The sequence below is a fragment of the Telopea speciosissima genome, chromosome 3 (assembly GCF_018873765.1).
Source record: "Telopea speciosissima isolate NSW1024214 ecotype Mountain lineage chromosome 3, Tspe_v1, whole genome shotgun sequence".
Taxonomy (NCBI): domain Eukaryota; kingdom Viridiplantae; phylum Streptophyta; class Magnoliopsida; order Proteales; family Proteaceae; genus Telopea; species Telopea speciosissima.
The window spans coordinates 67,100,010-67,116,248 of NC_057918.1; the positions used below are offsets into that span (position 1 = coordinate 67,100,010).

The 16,239-nt window shown below is 37.2% G+C and overlaps 1 protein-coding gene across 1 annotated transcript; it reads right to left on the reverse strand.

Annotated features, from left to right (window-relative positions):
• Positions 1 to 418: 418 nt before the first annotated feature.
• Positions 419 to 1,792, reverse strand: LOC122656624 (protein CANDIDATE G-PROTEIN COUPLED RECEPTOR 7-like). The gene has a single exon (XM_043851231.1). The coding sequence runs from the start codon at positions 1,753 to 1,755 to the stop codon at positions 448 to 450; it is 1,308 nt and encodes a 435-aa protein (XP_043707166.1). The 5' UTR covers positions 1,756 to 1,792; the 3' UTR covers positions 419 to 447.
• Between the last annotated feature and the right edge of the window lie 14,447 nt (positions 1,793 to 16,239).

Genomic DNA, 16,239 nt, shown 5'->3' on the forward strand with positions numbered 1-16,239 from the left:
TACAAGACATCGTCGTACCCCCAACAACCTGTACTTTGGTACCGGTACCATTGGGAATCCCATCCTACAACCATCCCGTCCCATTTACTATTTGATATCAAAATCAGATCCTGAATTTATTCATGGGGCTGTCCAATAATCCATCTTTAATGACCAATACATTCATAAGAAGAAAACTAATCTTAATTAATCACTGCATGGTTGCATTACATTTGATGATTACAACAAAAAACAACAAAATGGTGAAAAGGAAACATGAAATTATAACAACATTGATCTTGAGAGTTGAGATATAAAAATTATTTCTACAAAGAATTTCATTACTCATTTCTGAATTTGAAACTGATCTCATCCATGGTGACTGCCTCTGATATATCATCAGTACTGTACAAAATTTTGCTCCGGAGAGAGGAAATTATTACCTGATCATAATAAATTTGAAATTGATCATAATTCAAAGGAATCATCATCTTCCAATTCTTGTGCTGCAGCAGCTTCTTCTTCATCATCTATCACAAAATATGGATTCTTCTCTTTAGGCTGAAAGTTAGAAAAGATAAATGTATAGAAACCAAAGCTTGCACCCTCTACTGCTGCTGTAATAAACCAATCAAGTTTGTAATCAATAACAGCACCTATTGCAGAAGCCACAACCCTTGTGAAGTATAAATACCCAACAACAACAATGTAGAACTGCTTGAATAATGTAAGCTTAGCCAAATTTCTCGCCGCCTTTCCATCGGTCTTCGACGCCTCTCTGAGACTCCGAATCGACCAGATAATCGGAAAAAATACAGCACAACAACACACAATATCAATCAATAAGAACAATTGGTTCCATGTTAACCAATCTTTTGTCGCTGGACCGGTTTCGCCGATCACAACTGTAGCTATGTTCTCAAGAACTTGCAATGGTATCACAATCATAAGAACCTTCTTTTCCCTCTCTTGCAGGTAAGGTTTCAAGAATGACCATCCAGTACCAATTAAGATAATCACAGTGAACAACATTATACCTTTAAGAAAACTAAAGATATAGAAAGCCACATCCCAACCATGAGGAGTACCTGTTCTTCTTACAAATGATTTGTCTTCAGAAGCACAGAGCATCTTCAGAGCTTTCACAATGAGCAGAGCACCCATTATTAGATGAATCTTATCTACAATTGGTCTTTGCTTGACACAGAGAAGAACCCAGATCACAAAAAAGATTGAATAAATGATAAAGAAGATGAAATAGATTGTTGGCAATTGGGTTTGTCCAGCAGGAAGGAAATCTTTTCTTCCAAAATTCATATTATACATCTCTGTATGAACATCCATGGATATTTCAAATTCAGGTAAACAATTTCCAAAAACCAAACTGTATTCATCTGGATCATCAACAATGATTGTACCATTATAGGTAGAATTCAGATTGAGTTGATCAAATTTGAAGAGTAATTTCACATAATGACTTGATACAACACAGAAATGTTCTGTATATTCTGATTCATTCAAGATCTTACCATAAGATGATTCTCTTAAGAGGAAAAATCCCATTAAAGATGGGTTTAATTCTGCATGTGGATGTTTTGATCTCCAAGAAACATCTTTGATTGAAATGGAAACATGACCGAATCGAACAAACCCGAATTGCTCGAATAAGATCATGGGCCTTGAATCATCCACAATTTGAGTGTTTTGAATCTCTGATGCAGAGAAGGGGATGCTTGAGATTATACAGAGAAAAGGAAGAAGTACTTGAAGAAACATTAATGGATGATGATGATCATGGAGGAGTGCCAAGAAATGGAAGCTGCCCATGATGTGACTGTTAAATTGCAGGTGAGAATTGAAACAAAAACATTCAAACTGATCAAATGGGTCATGAACTGATTAGAGATTTTTCTTCAGAAAACAAAAAAGAAAAATTTGCAGATGGTTGGGTCTAATTTTCATGGAAATTAAGGTGGTTGAATTATGGTCCACAAGAGTGTTGATGGTGAAAGTTCTAACAGAAGAACGTCTTGTTAGCCGTGGAATTGGGAGTGTAAGAAACCATGGTTTTGACACGTCAATGTTTTCCCTCCTGAAATTAAAATTTTGCCGCTTTTACACTTGCATCCTTCTGTTTTGGCCTTTTTACATTTATCTCCTATGTTTCATATTTTCTTGCATATAAACCCCTTACCTTATGACACTGAACCGACCGTTTACGATTAAACCAAATCTGACTGTAGAGAAAAGATTCATTTTTGATTTCATAGGTTCTTTTTCCGGTTTGGTTTTCATTTGCAGCGGAAAACCAATGGTTCTAAACCAAATAGGAACAGTTAATGCTGGTTCGGTTCAGTGTTTCTAAGGGAGTGTATTTATAAGATGACTTTTTATGATGTTAGAATGTATAGTAAGAGAATCCACAATATATATTGAAAGGATCAGTTTAGTTATTCTAAAGTTATTTATTTATGATCTCAAATTAGGTGTAAACGGAATCGAATTAAAGTGTACAAAGGTGAAACCAAATATGAACCAACACTATAAATCACATTTTAATCAAATATGAACTGAAATTAAACTCATTACAAATCAAAATTGCAAACTGATTTTCAAAACCAGCAGTACAAACCGCATATAAATCGAATAATGAAAACCGAATAGAAATCGATAAAACCAGATCGAATGCAAATTGATTATGATTTTGGCTGATTCATATCCGATTCGATTTTAATTTACACCTTGTCGAAATGTAAACCTAACTGAAACTAGACCGATTGATACCCTTACTTCATGGACTGGATACTCTTATATCCAAGCCACTTCTCATTTAACAAGTACGGAATTTAATTAGGATTGAAACGATGCCATATATAAACCAACATCTTAATATCCTATTCTTGAATGCCACTGTATTTATGAATATGCCCTTGACGATAATTTTATTTCTTATTCTGATCACAGGTCCGAGTCTTAGAAAAAAGCTTCTCTACGAAACAGGGGTAGGCTACATACATTATGACCCTTTCCAAATCCCCATAGTGATGGGAGCCTTGTGCACTGAATACACCCTTTTATTCTCATCAACTGTTTATACTTTTATCTCTTAACATAGATGAATAAAACATGGTAAAATACACTTATGGACTTGGATATGGATACTTTTTTGTTTTTTTTTTGATAAGTGGATATGGATACTTTGCTTCAAATATAATGTAGAAAAAGGATTCAGTTGGGCTAGCCCATATCCCTAAATATAGAATTGCTAAATAACCATTTGCAAATAGAACAATTGGGTACATAGTAAATTTTATTGGTCCAAAGACTCCAAATTATATACTTTTAGAAAGTTGGGTTATTTGGGCCGAGTTGAGTTGGGCTCCATCAGCTGGCCTAGACTCAGCAACCTCCATCCCCGGTTAGGCAGGGCTGGTTTGGGATGGTGGGTTTCACACCATTGGGCTGGGCTAGATTCTGTTAGTGTTTCTATCAACCTAACAACCCAGCCAGCCAATGAGTTGCACCCTTATCCATCGGGTCCAGTTCGATCTGACCCGATCCCATGGAGGAGTATTTATATTTTTTACCCGTTTTGTTAGTCTGTGAGATTTTGGAATTTTGTGATTCAGGGTTTCTGGGAGGGTGAAGCAGCACCGTTTTGGGTGTTCTTAAGAGATCTCCATTTTAACTTTTTCCAATTCACATATTGAAACATCTTCGCCTTCGCCCGTAGACATAGCATACCATACTGATGTGTGAACCACGTTAAATCTTCGTATCATCTTGCTTTTTCTTTTATTTCTGTTCATGTTTTTTTTTCTGAAAGTGTAATCACACAAACCACACATCAATCCCAAAAGATTAACCAACTTTTAGGACCATTTCTGTTTGTGTTTTGGTTGGTTTTTGTTCTAACATTCTAATATCACATGTAAGGTTCAAAATCTAGGTATCGGACTCGATATCGGTCATTGCCAAAACCTTTCCGGATCAGGATCAAATCAATACAAATTGGTCAGGATCGGTCAAACACCCCCAAAATCGTTTTTTTTTTCATGGATCGGGTCATGTATCGGCCAAAGTTGGTGGATTTTTGATCTCGGGATCGGATCAGCCGATATTATCCGGATCGGATTAGTCATTATCGGTTGGTATTGGTCAGTATCGATCAATATCGGTCAAGAAAATATAAAAAATAAAAAAATAAAACCTAAAAACTCTGAAAAAATAGAAAAATATTTAATCGAATCAGCCGATTCAACCGAGTTGGCTAATCCAAAGAACGATCCAATCAAACCTTGTTGTATCAATCTAATCTCTGGACCGGCCTCCACCGATACCGATCCGATCCAAGATTCAGAACCATGATCACATGAGTCAGGATCGGATCAAAATGTTTATGAAATAATAAAGACATTTTTATTCCGCAACAAATCCAGTGGCACAGGAGTGAGAGAGAGAGAGAGAAAGAGGTCTCATGATTTAATATCAATTTATGTGGAACCGTATAAGAAACCATTAGAACACACCTGTAAGCAGATGAAGTTGTTAATTTTTTAACAACAATCCAACTATAAGACACGTAAGGTGTCTTTGTGTCCTCTGTTTCTCTACTTACTTAACTGCACCAATTCGGTCCTCTTCTAGAGAGTTGCAGAAGAATATTAGTTAGTGTGTACACCCTCCCAAGTGTAGTCAAATTCCTCTGTTAAGTTCGTCTCTCATTAATATTTCTGATCGAGGACCTCTAAAGGTGGGGTTTCAGTGATGGCTCTCATAGTAGGAAAAAATATGGTAGCTCCATTGTTGTTTCTCAACTTATTTATGTATAGCTTTGTAGTGGGCTTTGCGAGTTGGTGTCCTCAACAGGTTCATCAATGGCCAAACTAACGATCCTAGTAAGCAACCCTAGCCCCTCACCTTCTTTATATATTTGTAATTTCTTCTCTGTTTGTCCCAGACTTGCCTTCTCCTTTCAAATCTTAGAATTAATAATGGCAGAGAAAGGTGTCGTACTATGCTGTGTGGTTTTCCTTCTTGCGGTTCCGGTGCGGCAACAAATAATTTGGATTTTCATCGTCATAAGTGCGGTGCATTACTTCACCTTTAAAATGCATTAGGCGGTGATCACTTTCTTTGAAAATATAAAAATTCAAGTTTCAAGTGCGATCCGATGCACTTTAAAGGTACACTAGACAAGACAATATACCCGAAAAATTATCGGTTCCGGATCCTTTATTTTTACCCTGCCCGTATTGTCGTACGCCCCCAGTAAGGCGGAAAAGACCGCTTTACCTCCGCTTGGACAAGTCGCTCAGGCAGGGTAAGGTGGGTTTTTCGCTGCCTTGTTGTTTGGGGTGCACAAAACGGTACGGGCAAGGCAGAAGTAGAGAATCCCGATGCAAATATTATCTCCTCTAGTTCCCCAATGTCTGTAATAAGGGGGTGGATTCACTCAGTAGAGTGTTCGGATAGGGGTACGGTGATCATTGCATCCCTCTTATTACATACACTGGGGAATTGGGCCGGATAGAAAATTGGAGGGAACAAAGATCCCACTGCACCCCACTTTAGACACGATAACAATTCAGTTCTGAATTGTCTATGAGGCATTGGAACCACAGGAGAGAATGCCGTGGAGATTCTCCAGCCAGCAAAGTATAGTTAACTATGGGTCATTAGCAAGTACATGTGGTGAGCATGCAAAAGGTTAAGGATTGCCACGTGTCATGTCTAAGAGTATCCTTTCTTGGGCAAATCTGGACACCTGACCTTAGGATTTGGGTCCTTTGTAGCGCGACAGGGAGTGTAGCGCATCATCAGACGGCCCACAGTCTTTGGGTACGCAGCCCAACACAGAGACGGGGTATTGGACTGTATGCCCAAGCACTATAGGCCGTTGGATGTGTGTTACACTGCTGTCGCACTACAAAGGAGCCCAACGCCTGACCTTGGCCAGGTGTCAACCACTTGGATCCGATCACTTACGATTCGGATAATTGGCCCTGCACTGTTTCGATTGGGCTCACTGGTTCCTACCAATTTAGGGTCTTCGTACCGTTTCTATTAATTTAGGTAATCGAGTCTTGCAGTCTTGTAGTTCATGGCATGGGCATGTGTTTATTGGATCAGTCGTCCAATTCATAATTGGGCTCAAGTAATTGGGCTAATCCGATTATAATTGGGATTTATATTGATTAATTATGTAATAAACGGCTCTTAAATGGGCTAAATGGGACTAAATATATACTTAAACGGGCTAATTGGGTTATAAACAGAAATTGATCGGTCACAACATTCAATCATCATCAGTACTGGTGAGATTGTTGGGCTATATTACCTTGTACCGAGGTCGTCTGATTATTAATCTGTCAGTGTTTGAGCTCGACATGTTTAGTAATCAATTGGGCCAATCTTGGACTTCAATTGATCGATTCAGGCTAGCGTCAACCGTTGTGGCCAACTTTTGACACAAACTAGGTACCTAGAGATAGAAATGCTGATAGAATTGAGACCCAAGGGCACCCACACCAAATCGGAAGGTCTAACCATCTTATCTCCATTAGTCCATATTAGTTAAAGGTCAGTATTCTCTATAGAGGAGTGTAGCTCCTACGTGCACGGGAGCCAATGAGAGGCTTGAGAGCACAAACATTGACATCATAGGGGTAGGATTTTCGCCATCCATAAATGATGGTTACCTTTTAGGGTTTGGAGGCATTGGTGCTACCATGTTCTTCCTGATATTCGTGATTCTTGCCGGCGTTGTGGGTGTGGCATCGAAGTTGGCCGGCGGTAACCATATAAGGGCTTGGAGGAATGAAAGCCTTGCAGCTGCAGCTTCCTCAGCACTCATAACTTGGGCCATCACTGCACTTGCATTTGGGTACGTAAGAAATTTTTTTGCATGGCCAATTAAAAATGTAATTTTAAGTAATTTCTTTATTTTGGAAGGTTCTTGAATTGTAAAAAAATATATTTATAATTCAGGTTTGCATGGAAAGAGATACACATAGGAGGGTACAGAGGATGGAGATTGAGGGCATTAGAAGCCTTCATAATAATACTCACCTTCACCCAGCTTGTCTACCTTCTATTGGTCCATGCTGGAATCTTTAGCATCAAATATGGACCCGGGTATCGTGACACCGACTTTGCATTCGGGGCACCCGGCACAAACCCGATTCACAAGGGTAGTTTGGGTAATAGGGTTGTGTAACTTGTCTCTTGTAATAAGAAGATTCATGATGGATTGTTGTAATTGAAAGTGTTTTTATGCTGCTTTCAAGTCTCTTTCTGTTTCTTTTTTTCTTTTCCCTTTTAGCTTGCTTGCTTTTGCAAGTGGTGGAAGGGGTGGTAATAGATATATTAGTGGTTGGTTTTATATATGACTTGTATATATATATAGTGGATGTCTTTGTTTGTAACTTTTTTAAACAAAGATTTACTTTGTTTCTATTCCTTAATGATGATGATTATGAATGTATTATATATGGTATTAGTGACAATCTTCATTCTTTTTGTCGTGTTGTGGTTTTGGGGGATTTTTAATTTTTCTATCTTTGGGTTTTTTTTTAGTTTGGTGTTTGGTTGGTTGCAAGGGAAACCTTTTGTTTCATTCAATAATAAAAAGGATTGATGTAATTTGTTACTTCATTAAGGGAAGGTCTTGACTGGCCCAAAATAAAACTCTTTCTCTATCACTTTGAGAATTTAGAATCTACTCAATTCATGAAAGGGTGCTCAAAGCTCAAATATGTTTTTAAAGTAAAAATTAAGGAATGGATAAAGTTTAGGTGATTAATTAGTTAATTTAATTTCAATTAACAAGGGAGACATTAAAAATAAGGAAAAAGGAACATGTCTGGAAGCTTAGCTCGTGAGCCCAGACATGTGTCCACGTAAAAATGATCACTCTATCCCTAATGAAAAGCAGAAATTCCGTCTCTGTTGATGTTGTTGCAAGCGTTTCTAGAAAGAAAACTCTCCTCCTTAAAAATAATTCATATTAAGAAGAATGCTCATGTTATGGTAATTAATTTCATCTAAAAAGCTAATGAGTGATTCCTATGACATGTTCTTGTACAATTCTCGAGGCTCTAAGCTGAAATGTAGGAATTACTTTTAATTTGTTATGAACTTAAATAATGGATTCGATAAATTCTTTCCAATAACAATAGGGGAAGGAATTCATACACGGGAGATTCTCCTATAAATTTCATCAAATATGGTGGGCATGCAGGGGTGCTTTTGTCATTTTGGATAAACAATTATACCAATCTGACTGCACTTAATGCCATGAAAACTTTTACCATATGATGTTCTAAGTAGGGAGACTATTAGAAATTTCCTAGGCTTAATTAAATTTCAACTCAATATATAAAAGACTATTTTAGGACAATCAATCATAGTTGGAAAACCCGGTTTTGACTAGGGCAAATCGCCTGAGTCTCAAGTCAAAATTTTGGAAAATCTGGTCAAGAATTGTATAGACTAGGCCCGTAAAAAATGACAAAACTGGGTCATAAATCGTCTGAGTCAAATAAGACTCGGTATTTTTACCCAAAATAAATCATGAAAAACTCGACGAGTGTAGTCATTTTTAAAAAATCATAAAGTCGGTTCACTTAAAATTTGAGTTGAGTAAAATAGTAAATCTGTATTCTAGCTAAAACAGTAAGGAACCCTAAACTCTTCGACTCCCTTCTCTTGTTCAATGGTATAAACTCAAAATGTATTGAATGTGATTCATAATTTTATTTAGTTTTTTCCCATATTTTTTCTGTATTTTTTTTTTTTATTATTAATTTATACATATTTATTGTATTAAAAAAAAAAAAAAAAAAAAGTGATTCACCTTAATCGGATTTCACAAGGCCGAGTCGAGTCACCAAGTTTTTTTTAAAGACCAGTCAAGTCAGAAAATCTGATTTTCCAACTATGCAATCAATATGATAACTTTGGTGATTGAAATACACTTTGTTAGAGCAACATTCTCATAATATATATGGAAACATATAATACAGGAAGTCTCCTTCCTACTTAGAGGATGTCTGTCTATATTTATCATTCCATCAATACTTTGTCAAAAATTTTCTAATGGGTGGTTGATCAACACTTTTGTTGGTTTCTTATGTTGTTGTAAACCAAATTTTACTGGATTGAAGTCTCTTGTACTGTTCCGCTAGTGTAGATAAAGGCAGCGGTAAAATTGAAAGGGGCGTTGTTTTCTATGCCGCAATGCAGGCTACGCCCAGGCACATGAGGGTGGTTGTAATGATCACCCTGCCCCTTGAGTGGCAGGCCCTTGTGCCTGGGCGCAACCTACATTGCGGTACAGAGAATATTCTCCCAAATTGAAATGTCGTATGTGGGTATTTTTTACCCAATTTAAAATTGACATAAATAGGAAGGCATTGGCATAATTTTTAATATAAAAATAATGGTAAAATTGGAATATGATTTGATGTAAACATGTGTCTTTTGGGTAGCTCACCAGGACCCAACATCGCCCACTCCTTGTTTCCATTACTTATACTCTCCAAGTGATTGTGACCCCTTGATGATGCTATTGTTGTTCCTTTTGTGTCTCCATCCATTGGAGTATGTCTACCCACCATATCCCAAACTCAACCATCCTCCTCCTCTACTTCCATCCCCATGATTTCTTCTTTTTCCTCCAATCCTATTCTTCTCCTTGCCTCTGCCACCAAATTTTTTTAGGGGGAAAAAGAACTCTGCTTGGGTGTGTGCGCCATGCACCTACACACAAAGGAAGGCAAAATGACCATCCGGCCGTCCCCATAAAAGATGGAAGTGCCACCTAGACTTATAGCCTAAGACAACTAAACCTAAGTCAGAATCTATTCCCAATTAGCGCCCTCTATGCCTATGGTTCTTTAAGGTTCTTAGACTCTCTTTCATATTATGTTTTCATGTCCACGGTAACCACGCTCTCAAACAGAGAATGTCTTCCTTTCAACCTTAGATTGAACTTCAAAAAGTTATTATATTCCTAATGGGATAAAGAATGTTGGATTGAGCTCCTCTCCAGAGAGCCAAGAGAGCCCAAGGGGCATCCAGCCGTTAGGTTGTGCCGCACACATCCCTAGGCATGCGCCGAGATGTGTGCGGCACAACCCAACCCTTGGATGCCTCCTAGACACTCCCTGGGCACTAGGCTCCCTAGAGAGGAGCCGAATCCAAGAATGTTGCCCTACAACACCCCCACACTTTCTCACTTGGGGCATTGAAATAACCACCGAACCCCTCTCCTTGGATGCCCATGAGCTTGCTCCCACTGACCCTCGCATTAGTGTAGGGGCCACGCAACAAATCCCTTTCTTCTTCAATATTTTGAGACACAAATATCATATCAGGTTACAAACAAAGAAGAAAAATTACAAATTTATTGGTATCAAGAAGATTTTTCCCATTTCAAAATACAAATTTTTAGTCATTGAAATTATCATAGGGTAACTTAGTGGGATATATAGTTCAAATCACTTCATAGACATGAGATTATGAGAAGATAAAGTCCTCTAAAAATGGCTAAAAAGTCAAATTCTTTTATTAGAAAAACAGAAAGTTGAAGTAGAAAGCCCAAACATAATAAATGAGTCATATAAATCTGTCTACCTTATCAATTAGACACGCGGCTGATTTATAATGCCTTGATGTACAGCTGACATGTCACATCAGACCTTTACGTAGAAGTCTTCGAAAGGATAAATATTCCCATATTCTTTCCAAGAAAAAAAAGATAATATTTATTATTTAAAAGGAACGTAAGCATAGACATTATAAAGTTGACACGTACCACCTTATGTATGCCTAATTACCTAATTATATTGATAATTATGTACCCTTCAAATCCTATACTTCTCTATAAATTGCTAAACAAATGTTAATGACATATTTATCTCATGTTAATTAAAGAAACATAATAAATGACACATTTATTTGTTTCTTATGAAAAATGCTGAAAATGTTTCCAAAAAATAAAATAGGTCATGTGATATAGTTACTTTTGGATTTTACCAAAAAAGATAATTACTTTTGAATATATTATGTGATATCCAAGAGATTTATGACATAAATAAGATTAAAGGAAAAAAATTCTGACGATGTCAGTGTGAGGATTTTTTCTCACGTCTTTTTATATTTTGATACTTTTATTAGTGGATTTCACACTGACATTCTCTTTCTTCTTACGCTAAATTGACTCTTCGTATGTGAAACTATTTTCCGCGTCTATTGATATGGCATGAAAGATTTATCTTTACATTAACATCATGAGGAATCTTTGCCCTAAAATTAATTATTTTTCATTGGTTACTCTAAAGGACAGGTTCTTTAATGGGGAATAAAAATTTACATAATTAAAGTAATGTAATGATCATCTAGTGAGCTTTTTCCTTTTATTATCTATGCTTTTCCATAGAATTTTTCAATTTTTCTCACAAGTTCTAAATGTGGATGGTTACAAACTTTTTTAGAATCGAGTTTTTCTTCAGCATGGGCATCGATAATGTTAAATTTTCAAAGGAGAAAGTAGTTTCAACCTCGTAAATATAGGGTAAGAGTGTAAATGATCTGTGAATAGTTCAATCACATGCTCACTTCACCCATGGAGAAGGAATTGTAGCAGAAGGGAAACTTCTATCGTATTTTTATGACTGAAATCATTGTACAACTTAGCATTCATACTTATATCCATGTTCTACCTTAATCCAATTTAGGTGATTAGTATTTGACTTGTTTATCTAGAACATAAATTTAACTATTTCATACTATCGATGACCTGAAAATATGACCTTAGGTAAATTAGGTAGTCCATTTCAACTATATGACACAAAATCATAACCAGACATTTGACTCAGAATCGAGAGGATTCGATTCCAAGTTTTGAAATCTAGGTTTTTTGTTTTTAGATTCAAGATTTAAAGTTTGAGGTTTTAAAGATTCATTAATCCAAATTTATTAATGGGGGGGGGGGAGTCATGATTTTTGATAATTTCTTTCTTGGATTCACCAAAAAAAAAAAATAATAATTTCTTTCTTGGTGGTTTTGTTCAACCCCTACAATTGATCTCTCTTTGTCCCTCGGCAAAGTGATGAGTATTGGATGATAGCGTGACAGAACCCCACCGCCTAAAATTATTATTAGTTAGAAGTGTGGATTTGTATCCCAAAAGCCAACCAAACTAAAGCTCAACTCTTTAACTTCAACAACCAATTGACTTAGACAATTAGGGACAAAACCCAATTCTAAACATGGATTATGGATAGAAGAAATTTATCCAAACTTACATATAGAAGATATATTGAGTTAAATTTTTTTTTTTTACCTATGGTGAAGAAAGAATCTCTTAATTAATAGGTACTACTGATTGGATGGAATTCATGGAACAGTGTCGGATTTCGTATGGTAGAAGAATCATAAGAAGGTAGTAAAGTGAGTTAATTATTCTGCTAATCCAAAACTAATTTAATGAACCCTTAATAGCTACGAAGGCATGAAACATGCAACTGGCATGTGATTTTGACTTGTTCGCAACCAAGACTATTGAAATCTCCTTGGAAGGGTATCCAATCTTAATACTTGCATATAGTCTTCTTTTTCCCCTTCTCTTTCCCCTACTTAGTCTTAAATGTTAAGCTCCCATGTCAGTTATATGGGGGGTTAATCCCGAAATAGATTTGGTGTGGATTGATAAGATCTTGGATTCTTCACCTTGTAAGCTAGTTTATCAGGTTGAGTTCTTCGAAGATTCGTATCAATGATATCAAAACAATGAATCCTTGGACCCAATCCTCGCCCAGAAGAGGGATCTAGTGAATCTACTAGGAAAGGGCTGCCTATTGCCCTGTTACAATCCTATATCAATCTTATGGGGGCCTATCCCACATCGGTGGCTCGTATCTGTGGTATCAAAGCAACCGATCCTTGATCCCAATCCTCACGAAAAGGACGACCTGGTGCCAGATTTAACCCTGCTAGGAAAGGGGCTATTTTATCCGGAATTCCAGAATGTGCCACTGTGGACGTCGATTTGGAAACATGATAATATGTAACAATTTCATATTCATATCAGTCATATGATGGGCTGATCCTACATCGATTATGAAAGGGATTTGGTGTGGCAAATTCTGACCCTCCATCTGTTGGGTAATCATCTAAAATCTGGATGGAGTTGTGGGTGCCCAAGTCCATATCTCAGCCTTCTTCTCCCAGTCTATGTGGGGTAGGTTTGTGTCCTTCATTTTAGACATATGGCCCCATAAATTGAGAGGACTGTGGCTTCTAACAAACCAGCCTAGTAAATCATAAAACCTTTATTTGCCACGTGGACAAAGGTGATTTCGCAAAACACCTACACTTTTCGGCTCCAGTTAAGGCCCATTGATTCTTTGACTAAAGGGCCCAAACTTAAATGCCCAAACCCAAACTGTAGCAAGAAAGCGTTAGTGATAGTGATAGCACAAAAAGCACCAAAAGGAAAATATATTCTAAATTTGAGATTAACCCCACAGTCTTTGTGGATATACACGGTGTACATTCATTATGGAAAATATCTAAGGATAAAGAACAAGGAACAGAACCCCAAGGGGTTAGCGCAGTTGGCTTGGAGGGGACATGAGACTCCGCCTCAGGAAGCGAGGTCTCGTGATCAAATCTTCGTCGCTACATAATTTCTTGGGGCCACCCGCCTGAGGCTCACTAAGGCCCAGAAGCTCCCGATTCGTGCGTGGTGCGGGGGTCATGTACGAGCCTAGGGGGATTTAGTTGGCCTAAAGTCGGATACCCCTCTTGTCTCCAAAAAATAAAAAGGAACAAGGAAAAAATCGTTTTCTCGGGCGATGTAAAAACAATCATTTTTTGGAACATGAGTTAACTGCCATTCTTAATGGTCTTGAGTCTGCTGCCGTGAGAGGTTTGAAGTTGAAAGAAGTTTGGTGCTCTAATAGGGTACTACCTGGACTTCTTCCAACTCCATCCCTTTTCCCTTGGCCTTACGAAGTCCTGCCCTATTTTTTGAAGATTTTGGATCAAACATGTGGGGTGGTTTTTAAAGAACTGGCTAACCCCTCTATTGTCTCTTGGCTTAAATCTTGTGTTACATATGCCTCCCCTACCCCTTGTGCATGGATTGTACAAATTCTACCCTTTAATTTTAATGAAATTTTCTTTCTCATCAAAAAAAAGAAAAAAAAAGAAAAAGAAAAATGAAGCACCTCCTATTAGGGATTAAGTAGTAATCAATATCATGGTCCGTATCGGTCTCGGCTGATACAATCCGGATCGACCCATATCGGTCTTCATCAGACAGATTTATCCTTATTTTTCTTCAAAAATTGGTCTGTACCAATCCACCAACATGGGATCGACCAGGAATCAGTTATCCGGCTGATCCGATACCGATTCGTCAAACCATGTCTCCTATTTGAAGCTTAAAAAGTCTCCAAGTAAACCCAATTACCATTAAATCTGTAAGCAGTCCCTGAAGCATGTCTTGATTTTTTCTTTTTTGTCTAACTTATCAAGTGCCTTGTTAGAAGGATTTTGAAGCACAGAATAGCCGAGAAAAGAACAGAAGAACTGAAGCTGAATCTTCAAGTTAAAACACATTCATCTTTGCTGAATTTCAGGGTTCTCATGTAACCAACTCAGAGATTAGAATCAATTCCCCAAGTCAACTCACCAAGCACTGCACAATGCATATCCATGGAGCCTACCCACTAAAGATTACATCCATAACAATTGGGTATAGTTAAAGAAACACAAACACAAACATCTCTAATGTTTGGTTGGGGAAAGATATTTTGGTTTAGTGGGAAGTTCCATTTGTTTTTCTCAAGTGCATTATAGCATGACCAGACTGGTCAACAAGAGAGACTTTGGTTGACCCCTGTACACCTCTATTGATGGGCATTTCAAGCCATTCATGATCACCTTAAAAGGATTAGAACTTTGTTTCTTGATCCTTTTTTTTTTTTTAGCTCAAACTGGTCTGTATCAAGCATTCACAAATCACAACCATTATCATCTTTCAGCCCTTTTTCATGTATCATGACAGGTAAGGTCAAACTGAAGAATTTGAAACTAGGACTAACCATAGATCCCAAAAAAAGGCAAAAAGAAAGAAAATCCACACTGGTTTTCCACTAATCTCTTATCTTTAAGTGATGTGTATGGTTTAAAATTTTAAATTAATGTGATAATCAAGAACTTAAGTTTGACTCTGTATCTCAATTGGACAAACAGATGTGTTTTGCAATTGGATCAAACATCATTTACCGGCCGGTGGTGCAAGCGTGAGCATTTGTCGACGACAGGTATGGTCAAAGTCAAATTAGAAGCAAACACAGTCAAGTCTATAGAACTTTTTTTAAATGGTTTATGTTCTGTAACGCAACACACAGATGATAGCAAGTTCAATATCAGATTGCCTGTGCCTACCCTAATAAAAAACAAATGGGTTTAAGAGAAACTCACACCCTACATGATTTTTTTAAGGTTTAAAAGCTTCAATTGTTTAAGTTTCTGGAACCTAGTGGTATGTCATTGGCATTGGCTTTTTAAAATTGAGAAGAGAGAAAGAAAGGGTCACTCACTAAGTTTAAAAAGAAATTGTAAGAAGCACAGCTCCATCAGATCTCCTTTTAGCCCCTTTTGTAGACTCACTACAAAACCATCAACATTTAACTAAAGACAACTCAGCTTCATGAACATTGTCTGTGATGCTAAACCGTTCTTTTTCTAATGGTTTTGTTCTTATTAATCAATCCGTACAAGATCTCCATGGATAGAATCAGATTAATAAACAAATCCATGCGTGTAATGTTCTAGTTAGGAAATAAGCAACACGTGTCCCTCCCGTGGCATCTCATTCAGAATATTTTAATACCCCAATAACCCAAAATAGCATTCTTAATAAAGCACAGTAACTAATAAAGAAAAGATTTAATGGGGATAACCCAGAATCAATCACCTAAGCATTCAATAAGAAATGTTATTTTATCAAACAGATGTGAGATATCCATTGGTCTTATAGTAGTTTTCAAGAAAACAATCAACCGTCCACTAGGGTTTTTTTTGGCCTATATGCTATACCTTTTAAAGCTATACGTGGCTTCAAAGGGCTCTACTAGTTTCACAGTATCTTGATGACATAAGCCCTAACCTATACTTTTCCCTTTTGTCTAATCTTAGATCCAGTACAGTCTAACGTAAGTGATTTCATCTCTATAAGGTAT

Excerpts from the sequence above, each read along its gene's own strand:
- LOC122656624 (XM_043851231.1), bottom strand. The coding sequence starts at position 1,755 with ATGTTTCTTCAAGTACTTCTTCCTTTTCTCTGTATAATCTCAAGCATC.